The following is a 17,375-nucleotide window of genomic DNA, read 5'->3' as shown; positions in this document are numbered from 1 at the left end:
GTCACCCACCTTTCGGCTTAGGGCGTCGTGACTTTGATCGAACTCTGATTAACTCGAGCGGCGATTAATTCGTCATATTTTTACATCATTTTTTTCATATAGATAAAATTAATTTTTTGTTTAATAAATTAACTCTTTGTTGTTTAATATATTGGATTCGAAAACGGCGCGTATAAAAATGCGTTTTTTCAAGTTTATGAATCATCCAACGGCGCTTAAGCGTTATCGCGTAATCAGTTTTGGGCGATTGATAAATATCCTGTCTTGCAAATTGTAGAGCCCGATCCGACGATCAGTTTGCGCTGCGCCTTTTCCGCGTCGTGACTAGTAAAATCGACGAGCAAAATGGATCTATTAAAAAGTTTTTCGTTTAACATGCCTATTTTTGAGAAATATTTTTTTTACACGTTTACTGCTTATCTCGTGGTAAGTACTTGCGAGCGCTGTGATGTCACGATATTCATCTATCCCATTTTCGAAAGTGATGATTTACCGCATGTCTAGACTCATCTCTTTAAACGACTTATAATTTGCAAACTAAAATTGTAATTTGTGACTTTATTTTAATTACATTTGTAATTTTATCTTAGTTTCAATTTCATAATTTTATTATAAATTATATATATAATAAAACTATAAAATTAAAATTATTAATTTTATTAATTTATAATTTTATTATATATAATATATTTCTGATTCTTTTCTCAAATCTTTTTCATACTACGACATGTAAAACTGCAAAATAAAACTCCGCCGCGTCCTGAATTCTGACAAGAATTATGGATCATCTAAAGAGAACTCTAACATTGTACTCTGATTCTCGGATCAAGGTCGGTCTTTCGAATTTCTCTATAATTTAGTCCCTATATATTAATCTTCTACGCCTTAAATCATTAGGCTTGAAGTCTATGTCTGAATTTACATCTAAAGCTAAAATTGTGAAATCCAATTCGAAAACGCCTCGAGATTAAATCGGTCAATATATAGTGACTGCGAATTACGGAAATAATTGTTACTTTATAAGCTTCATTAGTAAAATAGAATGTATTGTAAAATTATATGTATTAGCTAATAGAAATAAGAATATTAGAGATACATACTTATGATGAAATGCGAAACGTCTTATTGTAGCTACGTGGGGTATGCGCAATAACTTGGGCCACGATAGTGTACCTTTACGAGGTCAGATATCTTGATGCATGGACGAAGGGCGTCGCGATTTCGTTGGAGACGCTTATCGCTATCGGCGGCGTCCTCATTATTTTCGCCCTCTGCAGTGGCGGATACGGCATACTGTTTTTCGACAGTGCCAAATTCAGAAATCGATGCACCTATATTTCCCGCACGACTGTCACGGTGAGCTTTTCCGCGTATTATCCAACGTTAACTTTTTACGCGACACGAAGTTTAATTCTTTCGCTCTTATCAGTCTTATCGCGTGAGAACGAGCTTGTTCGGTCGATTCCTTACAATACGCGATATTCGCATCTGCTATAGATTCGCGGAAGGTTTAGACAGCGGTGGCTTAATATCGTAGTATTATTAACTGAAAAAGTTGATTGAAGCGATTAACGGCGCTGCTTCCGGGCAGTTCACATCTTTATTCTTGATTATGCTGATTGTACAATCAGCCGTCGCAATCTACATGCTTGTACTGGTACCGAGGGCCGCTACCGATTTTAAAGAAGCCTTCAAGAATTACGATTACCGATGTGAGGACACGAAGTTCGTAGATGATATTCAGGACAGAGTAAGATTTTTAAGAAATAATTTAGAAGTAAAATACTTTTTCACGCACGCGGCACAACCTATCATTATTCGAGCCTTCAACCGCCAAGCTAGGTGTAATTAAGATATTTAAGATATAGTATCTTATATAGTAGAATGTAAATATTTAAGATATTTATATTTTACTATACCTATATATATATATATATATATATATATATATATATATATATATATACGCAAATATATTCACAAATTGGATCAATATTACGACATAAAATAATTCTTTGCAGTCATATTGCTGTGGTATTTATTCCTACCATGATTACCAGGAGATTCTTGATATTTTAATCCCAGGCAGTTGTTGCAATAATTCTTGGGGAGTGTGTACTGCGGAGGATGTAGGATTTAGACCCGGTTGCGCATTTAGACTAAATACTTCTAGATTGATACACCAAGTCTACCTAACGAGCATCTTCATCTTGACCGTCACTGTAACTGTGGTAAATAAGCACAAAGAGATGACATAAAATTGGAAAAACCATATAGATCGTAATATATAATAAGAAGAGAGACACAAGACAATGGTTGTAATTTTATCTCAATTCAGAAACGTTTTTTCATGCCAAAATATAAATTTTTTGCTCTTAAGATTTTGACGGTGGTTCGCAAATATCTTTTAATAATTTATATAATATACATATATTTTTCTGTTCTTTTCAGTTGATCGGCTTCCTCTTCGCATTGTATCTGACGAATTCTATAAAGGAAAGAAATGCGGTGAAGCGTCAAGAGACATACACGTTACTACACGGGAATAATGCTAACAAAATATTTCCAACCAGCTCTTAATGTTTTTCAATTCTTTCAGGAGGTATCTAACGTAGAGTTTGAAGATAGGAAAAATAAATATTATCAAACTTTTATTTTTCGGATTTCTTTCTTTTTCTATATACGGTTATTTCAGTATCATATCGTCATATTTTAATATATTGTCGTCCTTTGACTCAAGTTTATACCTGTTTTCGATAAAAGTTTAAAAATATGAAAAATCGTACAAAAATAATTAGCAAAACAGAATCGCGATTATCTTCATCATTCATTAATCCACAGACATTAATATAACATCGTTTTTCTTTATTTTACATTGTATTTAATTATCTTTTTCGTCGTTTTCGATGCAATGTGTATACTTACCATTACCATTATCATTGCTGCTGTTGCTGCTCTATCGCGAGATGAAACTCCAGCTCTATCATAAATAAATATCTGTAAATAACAACACGGTTACACGCGAATTTTTCTTTTTACGTTCATATATTGTCTTTATTTATTAAGTTCAAGAGAGGATAACTTACATTTGCATTGAGCTATGATACATACTATGTACATCGTCGTTCAGCAAGTCTCATTTCACGTGATTATCGTTTGACTTCGCTGCTTCTGCGACCGGGAATAAAGGTAGAGACACTGCTGTCCCCAATGTAGAACTTACAAACATCTTAAAGCTATGTCGTTAGTCTATTATTTTCAGGCTGCAGGACGAAAGTTCTTGTTTCTTGGAGAAAGGAGTTTTACTCCTCCACAATCAGTTTTGCATTATAATTAAAATAAATACTGAAATAAATTATGGTCACTCGATTGGGATTAGTATAGCGACAGCGGAAATAATCTTTTAAGATCATCACTATTAGCACTAATTAACCCTGTACGGCATGATATAAATTGGAAAATTTCTTTTTACGTTAAAATTGTTAATGATATCTCATCATCACTTATTAGATCCATATTATTATTTAATAAATAATAAAAGTGAAATATATATATATGTATAATTTAATCGTTTGATATTTATCCACTGTCTTACCTTAAATACGATCGTGACGATATAAAATATCATTAACATATCACAAAGATCATAATTAAATATTTCTAAAGCTATTCTCAAATGTTCGCGAATCGTTGTCCGAGAAAAGATGATGTTACATTCAAAAAATCTGCGAGATTATCCGGCTTAAAAATATTTCCCAAATTATTTAGACTACATTTCTAGTATAAATCAGTGCCTGCTCTATGAATAACGAGTACGATGATGTAGTACAGAGTTGATAAACGCGATCAGGCTATCAAGATTGTAAAAAAAATCGTGGTCTCACTTGCTTGACTAGAACAGCAGCAACGCGAGCAAATGCGGGGCAACTTTTAACGTCCGTGCAGCCTCTCCACTTCGAATATTGAACCTTGTCATGCGGGTATACAGCTACGTGTAAAATATCTCGACCCCTATCGACTCATTATCTTAAATTTATGTACGCTAATGATATTTACGCCTATAATCCGACCAAACGCGTTACTCAGAAATTCGCTCGTCACGGAGCGACGAATTTCGTACAAATTACGCTGAAGTGACTCCCTCTATCTTCGTTCACGCAACAAAGTAATCGTTATTTCTTTACGCACGAAAAATCTCTCTCACTCTCTTCCTCTCTCTCGCTCTTTCGCTCTCTCTTTCTCTCCCTCACAATCTACTATGTTACAAAGTTCGGAAGCAAAATGTACAGGCTCGTTTACGTTCTTATCTATAAGGACAGAAGAAAATAGTTCATCACGCGTGGATCGAATTGTCAATTAACGATATTCGCGGCTCTTGACGCTCGTTGACGATTGATGACGGGACTGGAGGGTAAGAAAGGGCGGAGGGGGGGGGGAGTATAAAATATCTAGCGGTTCATAAAAAATCGATGAGTACCTCTTAATCTATGCTCTCTAAGCTCACTTTGGAAGGTGATCGTGCCGTGATGCGTTTCGAAGTTATGATTCAATGACACTTCATATTGTTTAAAATGCGTTCTCGATGGAATAATGTTTCTTTTAATCAAGTGCAAGATCTCCGATAGAATTAATTATTTAATAAAAAATTCTCAATTTTAAAAGTTTCCAGTATTAAATTATAACTTTACATTTTTGGGATAACGTGCCGTTGTTGTTATCGTGTTGGTGTGATGTGATGGTGAGAGAAGTGTTGGATGTTATGAGATGGTGGATGTGATGTGTCCCCAAAAATACCATGCGCGACCCTCTGCGAATCGCGATGTGGTGACTCCATTATTATTAAGTCTTCAAAAGTTAAATACAATCGTGAAGCCGATTTCATAATTAATTTATAACTTAATTGGAACGTACAAATTTTTCGATAAATCTAATACTTGCTAAGAGAATGTTGCCATTTAATTTTCAAGCCATCGGAGATCTTGCTTTTTATAACAATCGTATACAATTTACCGAAATATTCGTAAAAAGACCATGAGGATGAATTATATCTACGTCCATGTCGTGAGTGTGCGTTCATTCCGGTACGAGAGCCTTCCAATCGTGACAATCCGTGCTCGTCGCACACGCTACTTTAGTGTCACAGGTCGACTACTGTTTACATATCCTTATCGCTAATTCTTTGATTAATACTTATCCGCACATACCCATTAGTAGATCCTTTTCGTTTAGGAAGTTCGCATCGAAGTATAGTGCAAATGTAACTCAAAATTTATGTAGCTTTACGCTGAAAAAGGTATCGCTGTTCTATTTGACTTGATACAGGCAGGCTCGAGCCAGGAACAATCTGGGATCAAATCTGGATGCAGTTTGTATCTAGCTCGGGCCAACTTATTCTAGTTGATCAACTTCACTTCACCTTCGACTGTACCACAGTGCGTTATTTATATCTCGAGTAAGAGGAAGCTCGCAGAGAAAAAGAGGCAAGACAAGTTCTTGTCTCAGACTATAAATCTATCTTCGACGTGACACTTCGAGTTTTCCCAATTACTTAGTGATAAAACGTCAGGACTGTAAGATTTCAAAACTCGAACCGCAGCATCGAGGATGTATAAGAAGGTAATGTACAAATCGTTCTCTCTTCGTTCATCGTGAGAGGCTGACGAGCGACATTGACCTAATGTGACATTTCTCATATGATTACAAAATAATCGATCTTTGACGAAACGCGCCCATTAACACATTTGGTTGCGAATAGTTATTTACCTTTTGTTGCATAATGGATATAGAATCAGACGTTTAAGTAGAACTCGCCGTTTTGATTTGCTATAATTAACGTGATGGGGAGAATATTTGACGATGTGTCGCGTTTAGTCAACTCGCGGGACTTTTCCCAGCGGATGCGAAACTAACATACATATTTTTTCGACTTCGAAGACAAACGATTTAAAATTATAATTTCGATTTAAAACCATCTCTACATTAAAAAATGTAATGTATTAAAAACAATTCGTTAAAAAGGGAATAAAACAAAATTAGATTTTCCGACTAAATCGATAAAACTCAAGACATCGTGTTTCACCAGCCGGGAAGAGCTCGCGTTCAGACAAAAATTTCCACGCGTTTTGTTAAATCAATCCGCCGTCGCCGTTGTTCCTAGAGCGACGAGAGCTTCATGATGTCGCTGTTGAGATCGGCGGACGGTACGTCATCGTCCAGGTCGAGGGGGCTGCTGTCCGAGCCGAGCGAGGAGGGTCCCACCGCCGTCGTTGTTGTCGCCGCCACGACAAACTCGTCGAGGAAGTCGAACGAGGCCACCGCCTCGCGCTCCTTGTCCCCGTAGCGCACAAAGAAGTCGTCACCGCGGCCGATGATCGACGGCCGGGACGAGCCCCAGGAGGACGGCAGCCGGAGAACGCGATGCGCCTGGGCCGCCGACGCTGAAGAAACCAAGGGCACACAGCAGCGGGTCAACAGATGCTGCTCTCAGACTTCACTCGATCGACTCGATTTTGCGCTCTTTCTCTCTCTCTCTCTCTTCTCTCTATACCGGCTCTAGCAGACACAGAGTAGCTCGGCTTAGCACTCTCTTTCACCGTATATTCACGTCTCCCTCTCACACCCTCTCTCCCTATTCCACTTTTGTTCTTTCTTTCTCTTTCCCACTCCTTTCTCACGTCTCCTCTATCCGTCCGTATCGTCTCTCCGCCTTCCACTGTCGCTCCACCGCACCGGTTACACCTTTTTTTATTTCTTTTTTTTTGTGGAATTTAGGCATTTGGCGGGTGCACGACCGAGTGGGTGATGCATGATGTACCGTCGAACAAATCATGCGTGCGACAATTTTATTAATTGTATTCGTTTTCATGAGTTTTATGCAATAAATCATGGACAGAAGTTATGTGGATATTCTTACTTATTCCCAGAACTTCTGATCTTAATTCTAAGCTTTACTGCAGACTTTATACAAGCTGAGACAGAGTCTAATTTTTTGGCAAATAATTAACAATAATTTAAAGATATATGTATTAATCTTAAGGAATAATAAATTCTAACAAATTTATACCTAATTTATCTTTGATAAAATTATTCGTTAAACATGTTGCACGCTATTTATCCAACGTACTTTGTATGATATGATTATGATTCGCTTAAGAATAATGATAAATTAAGAATTACATGTGTATATTATATTAAAAGATGTTACTTCTATGAAGCAAGAAAAAAAAATTAATTCAGGTTGGTTACAATCTTACATGAAATTAAGAATGATCGCTAGTGAAATTAATGATCTAACATAGACAGGCATATAATGAAATGAAGCGATTGAAAATGAAGATGAAGATGCTGAAACGGTCTTGCACGTGCCAATAAGATTTAGAGATTATCAATTCGCTCGCAGTACAACGAGAGAGAAAGTAACTATTCTCAATTTATACCCTGACGCAATTCCACTTGAGGAGCTATTTCACTTTAGAGTGATACATAATGTTTATATATGCAGTCTCATGTATTGCACAATCGCTAACGCATTTTTCATTTTTGAAAAGATATTAAATGACATTAAATTTGCACATCAACTTGCACTCTTGTCTAAAAGTCTTTGGATATTTTGAATTGCTTTGCACTTTTATAGATAGTTACGTTTGATTATCCATATAAAACTAGATATAATGCATTTAAGAAATTGCACTACGTTTGATTACACGGTGTAATCTTCTTCTTTGATTATATACACACACGTTTCACCATTTTGATTATTTATATGATCAACATTCATTTATATTTAATGTACCTTTCTGTATCTTGTCCCAAGACTTTCGGACGGCAATGTGTGCCAAGTAGGCCACGCAAATACGCGTGAACGAGACGAAGAGATGGAATTGCGTGAAGGTGTTACGCCAGGAATGTTCTCTGCCGGTTAATAATTCTGTTAGTATAAACCAATGGTCAGTCCGTTGTGGGCGTAACACGTGGTTCAGTTCAGGACGAAATAGGTTCCCCGGCGCGGCAATGCATTCCTCCCAATTGGTCATGTCGCTTATAGAAACTGATCGTCACTAAGCCGAACTACGTAGCTTTTCTTGTGACAATCAAAGCACACCGCGTAGGAGCTACCATCTGAACAGAAAATATGGAAAAGGCAATGTACAGCGAAAAGGCTACTGAGCGCGAGCGAGGGTAGTAACGCCGATTGTACTGTAATTGTACTGTGTTAATTGCGAGTGTCTAAAGTCTAAAGTAATTGCGAGAGTAGATAAAATAGCCGCTCGATCGAGTGTGACGTGACGTGTAAAAGTGTGGCGTCGATTTTGATGTATAGCGAGAAGGGTGTAGACGTGTTGCCGTCTTAAGCTTTTGAGAGCAAGCACTATTCGCACACCACCTAAACTCTGTAAAACGTCATCAAGCTTGTTTCTTTCAACATTAGGCGACTATACATGTAAATAATCGTCAGAACATCTAAAATGTCTTTCCTTGAAATTTAATAACGCAAACACGATTTTGCAAATAAAATATAAGATGCACACACATATAAAACTGACTCTAAATATAATACGAGATTTAATTAATAATGTATTCGATCCTTAAATTCGTTAAAATAAAAATTGAGTTCTATAATCTAAAATCAATATAGCAGCATTTTATCCACCAAAGTAGATCATGTATAAAATAATAATTCAGATGTTCTGCATACAACGTATAGACATCCAATAATAGACTTTTGTTAATCAAATGCTTTAGCTTCAAGCTTTTTGCACGTTTCCACGCTGATCGATTAGTAAATTTTGTTACAACTTTAAACAAAAAGCATAATGAGAGTATTAAACAGTTGTTGATAGAACGTTAGTTAAGGATTAGGCGCTAAGAATGATAGTGATCGTAAAATCGCATTTAAATTATGCGTTTTGCGCAAAGGTGAGGTGGTGATGCGCGAAAACGGCATGGCAAAAGTGTCTACGGAGTAGATACCCGAAGACAAATACCTTTCTTTTGCCGTCGGTACCGGTGTAATCTATGCAAGTGGCGATAATCAGGTGGTTCATCCCCTGAGTCGCTACCCGCCGAACCGCTGCTCGATGTCGCTGAGGAACTTTCGCTGCTCGCTAACATCACGTCTAAAAGGTTGGCTCTGGCCTAAATAAAAGTATAGCGATTAGTATTACGTTTATTTTTACAGGAATAAAAACACGAGTAAAAGTAATTTACGTAATATCTTTAATTGGGAGCTTTAATTGAAAAATTACTGTATTTTATTAAATAATTTCTAGCGATCGATTTTTATCTATAAATTAGTAAAACCGTCAGAGCATACTTGGCGAGCATTATTCTATTACTTATATGTTACTTAAAATTTCTCTATTTTAATTTTATGTTTTGGCAGGCAGCTCACCTTAGGGTCGGTAAAGTCAATATCACGTTCAACGTGAACCCATCCTGTCGGACAACAGCAAGCGAGATCTAATTTCTCCAGCTGTACTTGCGAATCGTTGTTAGCGATGTTAGTGCTAGTATTATCCTCACCCTTGCGAATCATGCGATTCAATTCGTCTATAACATCCTTGGACGTGGCGCGCTCATGGAAGCTCAATGATCGATCTCTGCCCTCCACGAGAAGCGTTGCTCGTGCCGGGCTGACCTATATGAATATCACATAATCGTTATTACAATAAAACGTTTGCTATAGAAATTAAATTATCAATAAAGTTTCGTAAATTTTTCCTTCAAATAAGAAAATTATTTCTTCAGAAAACAAAGGAAATTGCACGGGGTCAGCTTCCCTTTTCTTTTGTGCAAATTTAAGTAGTATTCGGAAGCAAAAACTTACAACCGTACTAGGCGTAGAGGAAGTTGCGGCTTCTTCGTCCTCCTCGGGAACAGCTCCCAATTCTGATGGAGTTACTGTAGTATACGTGATACCGCCGTTACACGACACGGCGACAATTCTCTCCTCGGATGCCAACGGTGGTACCTGTATCTGATCGAGCAGCTCGTCGTTGCAGCTCGTTTCAATCGCGTTTCCCGGACTGCCTTCCTGAATGGATGATCCTTCTACCTCCGCTATCTTCGTCTCCCCCGTGGAATCATTTTTGCTAAGGCCCACTTCTGTAAGTGACGCGATTTTAGACACATTTTTTTAATGTCCTTTCAAAAAAGTTTTTCATTAATTGCTCTTATATTTTCTTCTTGTATAATTACGTTAACGATAATTTGGGTGGAAAATAGCCCGTTTTCCATTTAATTAGCGAATACAATTGAGTATAATCACCTTCGGTTGAGTGAGACGCGTTCTGCGATTCTACGGGATTGTTCGGTAACTCCGCGAGGTACATCTGTTGTTCAGCGATGAAAGACAGGACGCTTTGAAGCGCTTGTTCCCTATCCGGTGGCGGTCTACCACTCCTGGACGATGTGCTCGCCAGGCTCTTGGTACTCTCAAACTTTACTAGCCGGTAAAAATCTCTGGTAAAGTCCGTGCCGATTGACGGAGTATCGGGATCGTCACTACAGCCTGAGAGCGCCGCCGACGAACGCTTACTCGAGTTTTCCAGGGCACCTTCCTCGCTGCTCCACGACGCACCGGGACTCGAGGCGTACGGCCAGGGTCCGGTCGCTCTCGCATCCATTAAAAGCGCAACCTGGGAAATAAAAGATTATAATTAGCTGAGAGAGTTGGTGTAACATAAATCTGAAACTCGCTAACTTTATTTTAAAAATTGATTTTATGACTGCGATTTAAACTGAGTCAAGTTTTTAGCTATTCAATATGTATTATTATCATCTGTTTTAAATTACTTAAAAATTTTTAATAAAACTTAGAGATAAAGATAAATAAGAAACGGGTAAATAAGTGCTCAATTAATCTGGGAGATATTGAGACAAATATTAAATAATTAAAAGTTGCAATGATAAATGGCAAATCTAAATTCTTTATAAATTAACTTTTTTGCAAATTTGAAATAATTACATACGCCTATATTCATTCGAATTAATCAGACTGTAATCGACTAAACTTTTCGTAATGACATTTTTATTAGGATAACTAAACAAACATCGTAGATGTCGATCGATATCGTGTGCACTCGACATACACACCAGCTCTCCTCCAGCCCTATCGGCGAGATAGCTCGCGCCATTCCACAGACACTCGTTCGCGTCCTCCTCCAATTCCAGGAGATTATGCTCCTTGATTGCCGGCAGGGCGGGCGTGTTCGTAGTAGCTGGTTGCTCCTTCCACATTGCGGATTCATTTTGTACGAGGTCTTCCGTGGACAGGGAGAAACTCCAATCCTCCAGCTCCGCCCTGTCGTACTCCAATTCGAGCAGATCTCGGTGCTGTTGCGCGCTTCTACTGTCGTCGAGCCTGAAACCCGTGCGGTGATCAATTCCAGCGTATTTTCACACCGGATTAATAAATCTCATAAAAGAAATTAATAACATTGATAAAATAGAAAAATGGAAGATTTATATCAAAGAGTCACACTCGCGCACACACATTTCGCTTTTACGTTTCTCTAATCAACTCTTCATAATCCACAGTTATATCCCTTTGGAGGCTTTTTGATGATATAGCAAACAAACCTGAGCCATTGTTGCACGTACTCGGCGTCCCAACCCTCTTCTTCTACCAACAAGAGGGAAGATGATCTCATGGGGCTAGGCAATTTGTACGGTGTAAAATTGGTAGTGGTGGTAAGCTTGAGACAGAGGTGGCTGTCCGAAAAGCTGCGCATCACATGCTGATAGGGCAGCAGATCCTTAGTCGGCGGATAGCTGTGGCGCGGATTGATGCCCACGGTGAGATTCAGAGGTAGGAAGAGAACATCCGGATCGCCGACGTCGAGGGCGACGAGACGCGCATCCGGTGACACGTCGGCCTCGGTCTCGTCGGTGGCCTCCTTCAGATCTTCGAGGCCGCGCGCGGACGGTTCCTGACGCGTGCCCTCACCCTGGACGTCGCTCGACATGGTCGAGTAGCCCTCGTCGCGATTACCGCTCTCCGGGCTCTCGCTGCCCTCCTCTTCCGACGGTTTTTGCGCTGCAAACGATTCGGTCGAGCAGTCCCGAAGAGTAGGCGCGTTACGGTTTTGTCTTATCTCTTTAGATTGCATTGCATCATTCACGTATAAATCAAGTCATAATAGAATAAAAAAAAAATTCTAGCTACGTTTGATTCCACGACAAATGCGTTAATCACGATGAAAAATAATTAGTACCAAGAGGTCTGCTGCGTCGACACTTAGTGGTTGCCATCACAGGTATCTGCAAGTTGAGGGAACGCGGCCTCGAGAGGGGGACCCAGGCAGGGTCCAGACCCAAAGCGGCAACCAGGGCGGCTGGACCAGCCTCGATGATTCCTTGGATAAGTTCGGTCGGGCTTCCAGGACTGGCAGCCTGCGCCAAAAGTCCCGATAATGCTCGATTTTGAGCCTCAAGCTCTCGTATACGTCTCTGCAATGCGCCTATTTCTTCCCTGAGACCCTGATAACATCCATTAGCCATCAGTACTCTTGCTCGATATATCTCGCAATGATATACCGTTCACAAAAAGCGCATTAACGGATGGGGAAAAACGTGTTAGCGGCAGATTAATCCTTTCAAAAAGCAGTATTTTTCAAGTAAACTTTAAAATTGATATTGAATGTGCTTCTAATGTTAAAAATGTGCTTTTCGCTTATATGAACTGTATACTTACCATTTAATTTTTTAAATTTTACTTTTTCCGTTTTTTTTTCTGAACTATTTATCTTAGAGGGAACAAATAATATATCAGTATCGAATAGTTTTTGATTTTCTATAATTCTCTAAATTTTGAAAAAATTAATGTTCTCGAACAAATTATTGTTTCAAGCGTGAAAAATCCTGCATTATAAAGTACTAAAAATTACGAATAAATTTTGTTTACACGTAGGTATATTCTATAAATAATCTAAAATCATAGAGACAAAAGGTGAAACTTTGTCTAACAATAAATCTAAGAAAAGTTCATAAAATAAAATAAAATATAAGAATCTTATCTAATCGCACACAAAGTCCATTTTTAACAACTTTAGTCTTCAAAAGGAAAGCCTTTCCAAAGTCACGCTTGAAGAAGCTTGTCTTGCAGAATTCTCATAATTCCAAAGTTTATACGCAAGTTCTTCAGCATTCTATGTACATAATAGCCTTCGTAGAGCATACGCTTTCGCGGCGGACTATTCGGTGGGGACGAGAAGAGATAAAACGAGAGATAGAGAAAAGGGGGAGGGTGGTAACGAGAGCATAGCGATGAACCTTTTGGGATAGGAGAGCGCGGACCACCTGGTTGGCGACGTCGTCCAGGCACCGTTCGTATTGCCGACGCTGGGCGTCGGCGTCCCGTGCCAGGGCCGCGTGCTCCGTCTCGAGGGTCGCCAAACGTGCCACCAGCGCGGCGTGTACTTCACCGGCGCATGCTGCCTCTAGACCGCGCAGCTGACCACGCATCGACTCGTTTTCCAGCTGCAGCTTCGATATCTGCGCCTGGTACTGGTGCACGCGCGTCTGTAAACAGAACGTGCGAAAATTATTCCTCGCACATCCGACCGTAGACCGCATCTAAACTACGTGACGTCGCACAGAGACGATGCAGGGATACAGAGTTGTTAATGATACTTTATGAACAATGTTACGCGACGTGACAATACCGTGATAGTATAATCCGGAATTTGTTATAACGGCACGGAAATTATCGTGGTGGGACCTGAAAATTAACAGTAACTCTATTCCTAATTACAGCATGCTGCAACGATGCGGGATAATTATTGTTGCTAGTACTTTATTAAAATATAGCGTATTATAATGACAACGATCATTATAACTAATTAATATTGCATAATAATTATTATTATCGTTTGTATCTATATCTATAATGGCGGTGCATAATGTGAAATTCTCCTTCTCTCTCTCTCTTTCTGCACATTTTAAAATGTAAAGCAGGACATTTTCTTAAAAAGCAAAAAGACTTGACTAAAATTCAAAAGATAATAACGTCACAGTTACAAAATTTAATTTATAAAAACCAATAAATTTTCGGATTATATAATTACACTATATTACAAATAAATCTACTTTTAGCTTTTCTTCAAAAATATCTAAATCATGCAACAAGGTAGAAGGCAACTCCAAATCTGGCACTATAATTTCTAGGACGTTTGTAGATCATCTGGTGGAATGTAAAATAAATTATTGCTCGGCGAACGCTTTCGGGTACCTATATATATTCGGTGGTTCTAATCCTATTTAAAGCACAATGCACATTCGCAATCATAATCTCGATCTTAACTCAGTGTGAAAGTAAAAAATTGCAGGCCAACGAAAGCCAGAAGTATTCCATAAATATATCCCACGTTATAGCACGCGCTAGAGCTCAATTCCCGGCGGTCGTTAAAATTAAGCGCTAATGGATTGTTCCGATCCTATCAAACCGGAGTGACTCACGTCGCCCCTTGCGGCTCCAGGGTGTTAAACATCGTACTCGCGTTTAACTCGGTCACTGTAAAAAGAAAATCGACCGGTCGGATCGCGGAGATTTAAATACCCCAAGCAGCACCACGAATATTTCCGCAATTACCTCGACGAACGGTCTTATTGCGGAACGGAACCGCTCTTAAATTATCCCGTTCTTAAAATACTTGGAACATCCAACGGTCTTCTTACTCCTGCTCTCAAATGGGAATAATTACGCCGTGGCACTCGTGACGATTGCCATTTGTCTCTTAAATACCCGCTCACGGGACTACACGTGGAGAACACCCTGGTCGCAGCGAGGGATTATTATGCAAACGCACGAGACTCTCATTCGGACTCTCGAAAATATAAAAATCCATTTTTCTCTCTATTTCCGTGAATTATTGAAAATTATCTTTTACGCATTCATCAAAAGTACTTTAAGTTCAATAATTTCTCTGAGAAAAGAGATGCAGAAATATAGAATATATCAATTATAGAAATTGATTCTTCATGATTTCAACTTTCTTAACTTGTGTTTGAAAAAAATAAGTTTGCTACATGTATACATTGGAATTTTTCTTAAATGCTTGTTTCAAGATGCCGCTATCGTTCTTTCTAAACTTGGAGAACCTCCCAATGTTTGATTTTTAGTACCATCGGATAGGGAGCCTCAGTTGCAGTTGAGGTCTTTAAAAACTTTAACCCCCCACTGCCGAAGTTTTCTTACTTTCGTTCTCAAACGGAAGTAATTACGTGACGGTGAGGTTCGTGACCGGTTCGCTTCTCTTATTGCTGTTTGCCTCGAATCAGGACTCGGTCTTTTAAACGGCGAGTTCAACGAGAAACGAGTCGAAAACGTTCCGGCGAACGATTGGGCACATTGTTTACTGGACGAGCGTCTCTCGCGACTCGCGGTCGGGCACGGTAATAATAACCGGTCGTTATTAGCAGAAAGGCGTTTAACGTTGAATTAGTGCCACGGAGAACCCTGTCGGGGACAGGGTGTTAATAGAGGGTGCGTGTGTCTGATTTATAACACTCGGCCCTCGCTAACACACCCCCGCGTCGCATTGAGCGAGGAAACCAACGATTTTCTGTCGTGCCTCGGCCTGAGGGAGAATAAAAGTGCACAGACCGTCCGCCTTCTGCGAATTCTCGTCGACACGCGTTATTTCTCGATGACGCGGAGAGATCCCAAAATTCCATATACACTCTGCTTAAAGAAACAGCTAAAAAATCCAAGCGTTTCAATTTTACTTCTATATTCTCGCTGTAACGTAAATTTAGCTAATTCAGAGATAATGATGAAAACCGGATGTCAATTTTCCTCATATAAATAATAAATGGTAAGAATACATATTATAATTTTTATAACATAACCATCTGTTGAAATATTCTAAACTTAAACTATCAAACGTTGTTATACTTCATGAGTTTAGTTTTTCAATTTTTCTCTTTAGCAAGGAATCAGTTTCGCAATTCCTTCAAAACAGTTCTCTTGCGGATCTCGTCTTGTCATTCGATCTGATCAGAGAGAATTTTTTCCTTTGCTAATCGTCACCGATTCACATGCAGCAATAGAAGTACATTTGCGCGTTTAGACGTAACGTTTATACACTACGCTTCTCATAGAGATTGCGCGGCTTGTCGTTGACAGGCGGTGCTGGGTCGACATCGAACCTGGGGATCGAGTGACGATCGATATTAAACATTATTTCGTGGGGGACGGCGATATAGCTTCTCTTTCTCGCCCGCGTTCTCTCTGCCACTGCTATTGCTACTGCGGGGGGAGGAGAGAAGACACCCCCCGGTACGACTCTTTTAGGGGCAAACCGCCCGTGAACGAGATAGCGCGCGTGCCGTAAGGATCGGCAGTAAACGTCCGCGTTTACTGTTCCCTCCCTTTATTACCTGGGCCTCCGGTATACGCGTTTTATGTTGAAAATCATCGCCCGCGAGAGCTTTACGAGAGTCGCGAATTGTGGAAACGAGTAGCAAGCACGCGAGGGCAAGTTTATCGGCGCTATTCTTTTGGATAGGATAGCTGCATCCGGATAGCATCATTCCGGAATCGCTTCGCGATTCGCGCATAGTAACGGCGATTGCCGTATTAACTTTAAAATTTGTTGAGCCTAGGGGAGTTAATGCGATGTTGCGTCACACACACGGTGACAACGTATAGAGAAAATATGAGAAAAAAATTGAAAATGTTAATAATTCAAGTATATTTTCGTAGGGTTTTTATTATAAATGAGATAAATAACCAATTATATATTAAATCGAGAGAAAAACGTTAAAAAATATAATGTATATAAATTCTTTGAAGACATAAAAAATCGTAAAAATTTAAAAATATAAAATCTCCAAAATTTCAATATAATCGATAGAGTTCTGATTAATATGAACCACAATAGATATACGTTCAATAGAATGCACGCTTGTAATATAATAAATTTTAATTACATTCCAGTTTTTGCTTGAGATATTTCATTGTATCACATAATTTGATTATTCTCTCTCAAAGGAAAGTGCAATAATAAGATAAACTTGCGAAAAAGGGAAAAGAGGAGTCATAAATCTTCGCAAAAACTAAAATCAAGGAATTAGATCGCAGGACCGTGATGATACAAACGATGTGCGCGAAACGAGACAAAGCTGCCGTGAGAGAGAGACCCCGGCACGCTATTTGACATTTAATAATGGGAACCGAGCAAAATTCGGGTTTGTAACAATGCCCGGGACAATCCGGGCCGAGTGCTCGCGCGGTGAAATACAATAAGGGTACGTCGCCGTGAAGAAGACCGGTATTATTGGATAAGGGGAAACCCACCCCTTTTACGGGACTGTCATCGCGCTGCGGCTTCCACGCGAATATCATATACCTCGCGCGATTCCCTAACAATAAG

The 17,375-nt window shown here is 39.3% G+C and overlaps 2 protein-coding genes across 3 annotated transcripts in view; one reads left to right on the top strand and one right to left on the bottom strand.

Moving 5' to 3' along the window:
- The first annotated feature begins 501 nt into the window (after positions 1-501).
- Positions 502-2,652, top strand: LOC143897161 (uncharacterized). Of its 2 annotated transcripts, XM_077405549.1 has the most exons (4): positions 502-1,356; positions 1,592-1,750; positions 2,022-2,231; positions 2,452-2,652. In XM_077405549.1, the coding sequence occupies exons 2-4, from the start codon at positions 1,613-1,615 to the stop codon at positions 2,578-2,580; spliced, it is 477 nt and encodes a 158-aa protein (XP_077261675.1). In that variant the 5' UTR covers positions 502-1,356; positions 1,592-1,612; the 3' UTR covers positions 2,581-2,652. The 2 variants fall into 2 exon arrangements, with proteins under 2 accessions (XP_077261675.1, XP_077261674.1); XM_077405548.1 differs by having other exon boundaries at positions 502-1,750.
- Positions 2,653-3,026: 374 nt separating this feature from the next.
- LOC143896907 (uncharacterized) overlaps positions 3,027-17,375 on the bottom strand; it is a 60,193-nt gene continuing 45,844 nt past the window's right edge. The window contains exons 5-13 of the mRNA XM_077405071.1: positions 13,273-13,521; positions 12,216-12,480; positions 11,581-12,037; positions 11,095-11,362; positions 10,268-10,637; positions 9,827-10,104; positions 9,392-9,637; positions 8,985-9,135; positions 3,027-6,437 (exon numbers count right to left, since the gene is read on the bottom strand). Of these exons, the coding sequence (XP_077261197.1) occupies positions 6,154-6,437; positions 8,985-9,135; positions 9,392-9,637; positions 9,827-10,104; positions 10,268-10,637; positions 11,095-11,362; positions 11,581-12,037; positions 12,216-12,480; positions 13,273-13,521 (2,568 nt within the window). The 3' untranslated portion in view covers positions 3,027-6,153. The remainder of the gene's footprint in view (positions 6,438-8,984; positions 9,136-9,391; positions 9,638-9,826; positions 10,105-10,267; positions 10,638-11,094; positions 11,363-11,580; positions 12,038-12,215; positions 12,481-13,272; positions 13,522-17,375) is intronic.

Source organism: Temnothorax americanus, unplaced genomic scaffold, assembly GCF_048541705.1.
Source record: "Temnothorax americanus isolate GAGA-0224 unplaced genomic scaffold, ASM4854170v1 Scaffold2, whole genome shotgun sequence".
Taxonomy (NCBI): domain Eukaryota; kingdom Metazoa; phylum Arthropoda; class Insecta; order Hymenoptera; family Formicidae; genus Temnothorax; species Temnothorax americanus.
This window is presented reverse-complemented; position numbering and strand designations above follow the sequence as displayed.

What these genes read in the sequence shown, in the direction of transcription:
- LOC143897161 (XM_077405549.1), top strand. Translation starts at nt 1,613, where the DNA reads ATGCTGATTGTACAATCAGCCGTCGCAATCTACATGCTTGTACTGGTA. An exon ending in TAGATGATATTCAGGACAGA is followed by an intron (nt 1,751 to 2,021) that starts GTAAGATTTTTA and finishes AATTCTTTGCAG; the next exon opens with TCATATTGCTGTGGTATTTA. An exon ending in TGACCGTCACTGTAACTGTG is followed by an intron (nt 2,232 to 2,451) that starts GTAAATAAGCAC and finishes TGTTCTTTTCAG; the next exon opens with TTGATCGGCTTCCTCTTCGC.